The sequence below is a fragment of the Denticeps clupeoides genome, chromosome 7 (assembly GCF_900700375.1).
Source record: "Denticeps clupeoides chromosome 7, fDenClu1.1, whole genome shotgun sequence".
Taxonomy (NCBI): Eukaryota; Metazoa; Chordata; class Actinopteri; order Clupeiformes; family Denticipitidae; genus Denticeps; species Denticeps clupeoides.
In genome coordinates, this window is record NC_041713.1 from 7,115,213 (window position 1) to 7,117,978 (window position 2,766).

The 2,766-nt window shown below is 47.1% G+C and overlaps 1 protein-coding gene across 1 annotated transcript; it reads right to left on the reverse strand.

The window, feature by feature from the left end:
- Nucleotides 1-823: 823 nt before the first annotated feature.
- Nucleotides 824-1,939, reverse strand: nog1 (noggin 1). The gene has a single exon (XM_028987298.1). The coding sequence runs from the start codon at nt 1,536-1,538 to the stop codon at nt 852-854; it is 687 nt and encodes a 228-aa protein (XP_028843131.1). The 5' UTR covers nt 1,539-1,939; the 3' UTR covers nt 824-851.
- Between the last annotated feature and the right edge of the window lie 827 nt (nt 1,940-2,766).

Sequence of the window (2,766 nt, forward strand, 5' to 3'; positions counted from 1 at the left end):
CGTTCATTTAGCAGATGCTTTTATCCAAAGTGACAAACACAGAAGGGGCAACCCGGCCCCCTGGAGCAACTCCAGTTAGGTGCCTTGCTCGGGAACTTTCCAGCAACTTTCCTGTCATTTGATTCTTAGGGGAACGTGTTATTAACCAGGCTACTACCAGCCATTAATCTATTCACCATGATCATATATACTGCAAAAAAAAAAAATGGACACTTGCTATCAAGACATGTCTATACATTGTACAGATCTACATATATCAATATTTCAAGATACTTCTACCTATTTTTTTTTCTTGTTGTTGTTTTTTGGTGTACCATGGTTCAATTTTAACTTGATGCAAGATGCAAGACAATAAAGCAGGTGTACAAACCAAATTTACTGTTTAGAGTGGTTTTTATTTTACATGTTTTTTTTTTCTTAAAAAAAGAGAAGAATATAAAGAATAAATAGCAGATACTCTTAATTTACATGACAAAAACCATTGCGATGTACCCCAGCTGTGACAGCTGCAGGATTTTTAATATAACCCATGTCATAAGTCTGAGGTCAATAAATCCACATTTTCCAAAGAGTGGAATTTTTTTTTTTTTTCTTTTGTAACAACAACTATGCGCCATTACCTCTTTCAATATAAATACAAATAAGAATAATAAAGAAGTTATAACCAATATTTTCCACAAATACAGTAGACTCTGGTTACACATAATACTGACTTTTGTATTCTTTTTTACTTACAAAAAAAGCTATGTCATTATATGGCACCACATATTTACACACATACAAAAAAAATAAAAAAATACATTCCTACAGAAAAATTGTAGTGCATTCGAAACGAAAGTGCGTGCGCGACTTCAGCTCGAACAGGAGCACTTGCACTCAGTTATGATGGGATACTGCACCGGTATCCAGGCGCACTTGAGCGCAGCTTTCCTCTGCAGGCACCTCCACCGCAGCACCGTGACGTGCGTGGACTTGGCCGGCTTGCACACCATGCCCTCCGGGAGCGAGCAGGAGCGCTTGCTGGAGCAGCTGCCCACGCGGACGAACCTCGGCCAGAAGCGGGCGCCCAGGTCGGTCCACGCGTAAAGCACGGGGCAGTGGGAGAAGGACCACAGCCACAGCTGCAGCCGCTTGCGCAGCTTCTTGCTGGGCCGCCGCTTCTTGCCGAACTGCAGCTCGAACTCCATGGACCTGAGCTCCTTGGGCATGACCCCGCCGGGGGTCTGCGGGGGGTCCTGCTCGTCCGGCTCGTCGCCCGCGGCGTGCTTGTCCTGCGGCGGCGCGATGGACACGAAGCGGCCGTCGAAGTCCCCCAGCACGCTTTTCAGCTCCGTCTCGTTCAGGTCCCCCTCCTTCGGGTCGAACACCGGGTCCGGGTCCTCTTTCAGGTCCACGAGTGGCAGGCTGTCACTCGGGATGGGGCGCAGGAGGTAGTAATGCTGGCAGTCCACCCTCGCCATCCCGACGGAGAGCATCGCCAAGCAGAGCGCGGCGAAGCGCGGGCTCTGGTCCATTTCCAGAAAGGTGAGGAACCACATCGAGGGGAGAGAGAGAGAGAGAGAGAGAGAGAGAGAGGGAGAGAGAGAGAACCTCAGACACCTCCGCTCTCCATAGCAACCGATCCGAGGAGGAGGCTGCTGGACGTTCCTCTGGGATACCTTCTCCTGCCCGTCTCCTTTTTATTTTCCTCCTGGAAGGAGGAGGAGGAGGAGGAGGAGGGGGAAGGACGGTATGGATGTGTGTGGGGGGGTCGGGGGGTTCAAGGCGCAAAAATCTTGAATAATTAAAATTGATGGCAGCGCCGGACACCTTCCCCTCGACCCGCGCGTCTCGCGTCCCCTCGGTGGACTCGGTGGACTCCCCTGCGTCCTCCGCGTCGCAGCATCACCAGCGTGTTCCTCTTCCTCCCCGCCGGCGCGCGCTGATATATCCTTGCGGGTTCGTGATGTAACGCGTCCAAAAAAAAAAGAGAGAGAGGCAGGAGATCCCCGAGACCTCCGAAGGGGGCGGGGCCGATGTGAAATGGGCGTGGTCGTCAAGTTTTTTTTTTTTTTTTTTTTAAATCCGCGTTATGTCGCCCTCTGTTGGCTGGAGACGGCGTTGAAAACACGACAAAAAAGCTCTTTATGTGAATACAAAATATGTTTGTGTATATGGACTTGATATATATAACCGGACAAGAGGTCACCCTCCCTCATCATGAAAAAAAAAAACTCCCAAATAAGCATCTCCTAATAAAGCGGCCACGGAATGCATCATAATTTGTAAATCTGTCCGCTGTCACCGGCTCAGTGGGCCATTCTCTTCACATAATTTAATGGAAGAACTTACCAGCAGCTACATCAGCCATAAACCATCCGGCGAGATAAATGCATCTCTGTTGCAGCGCTTGAATGAGGTAATTCACACGAGCGCTTCGGTGCTCAACTCATTCAGTTTATGATCAAGTGATGGTGAAAAGCCTGGAAAATGTCAACTTTTTATATATATTTTCATATACATGAAAGTGTGTATGTGTGTGTGTGTGTGTGTGTGTGTGTGTGTGTGTGTGTGTGTGCATGTAATAAAGTTTGACAAATAGATACCACTCCGATTTCATCTTGTATTTAATTTTTTTTAATGTGTATATAGGTTACAGTTCAGTTTCTTTGTTATGGCCACTATTTACTTATTTTAATTAGAATAATAAAGCAGCATCAACATCAAGCTCATGCCAATTGTTTAGTTCCGTGCCGGAGGAAATGAGAATTATTAATCCCACAAAAG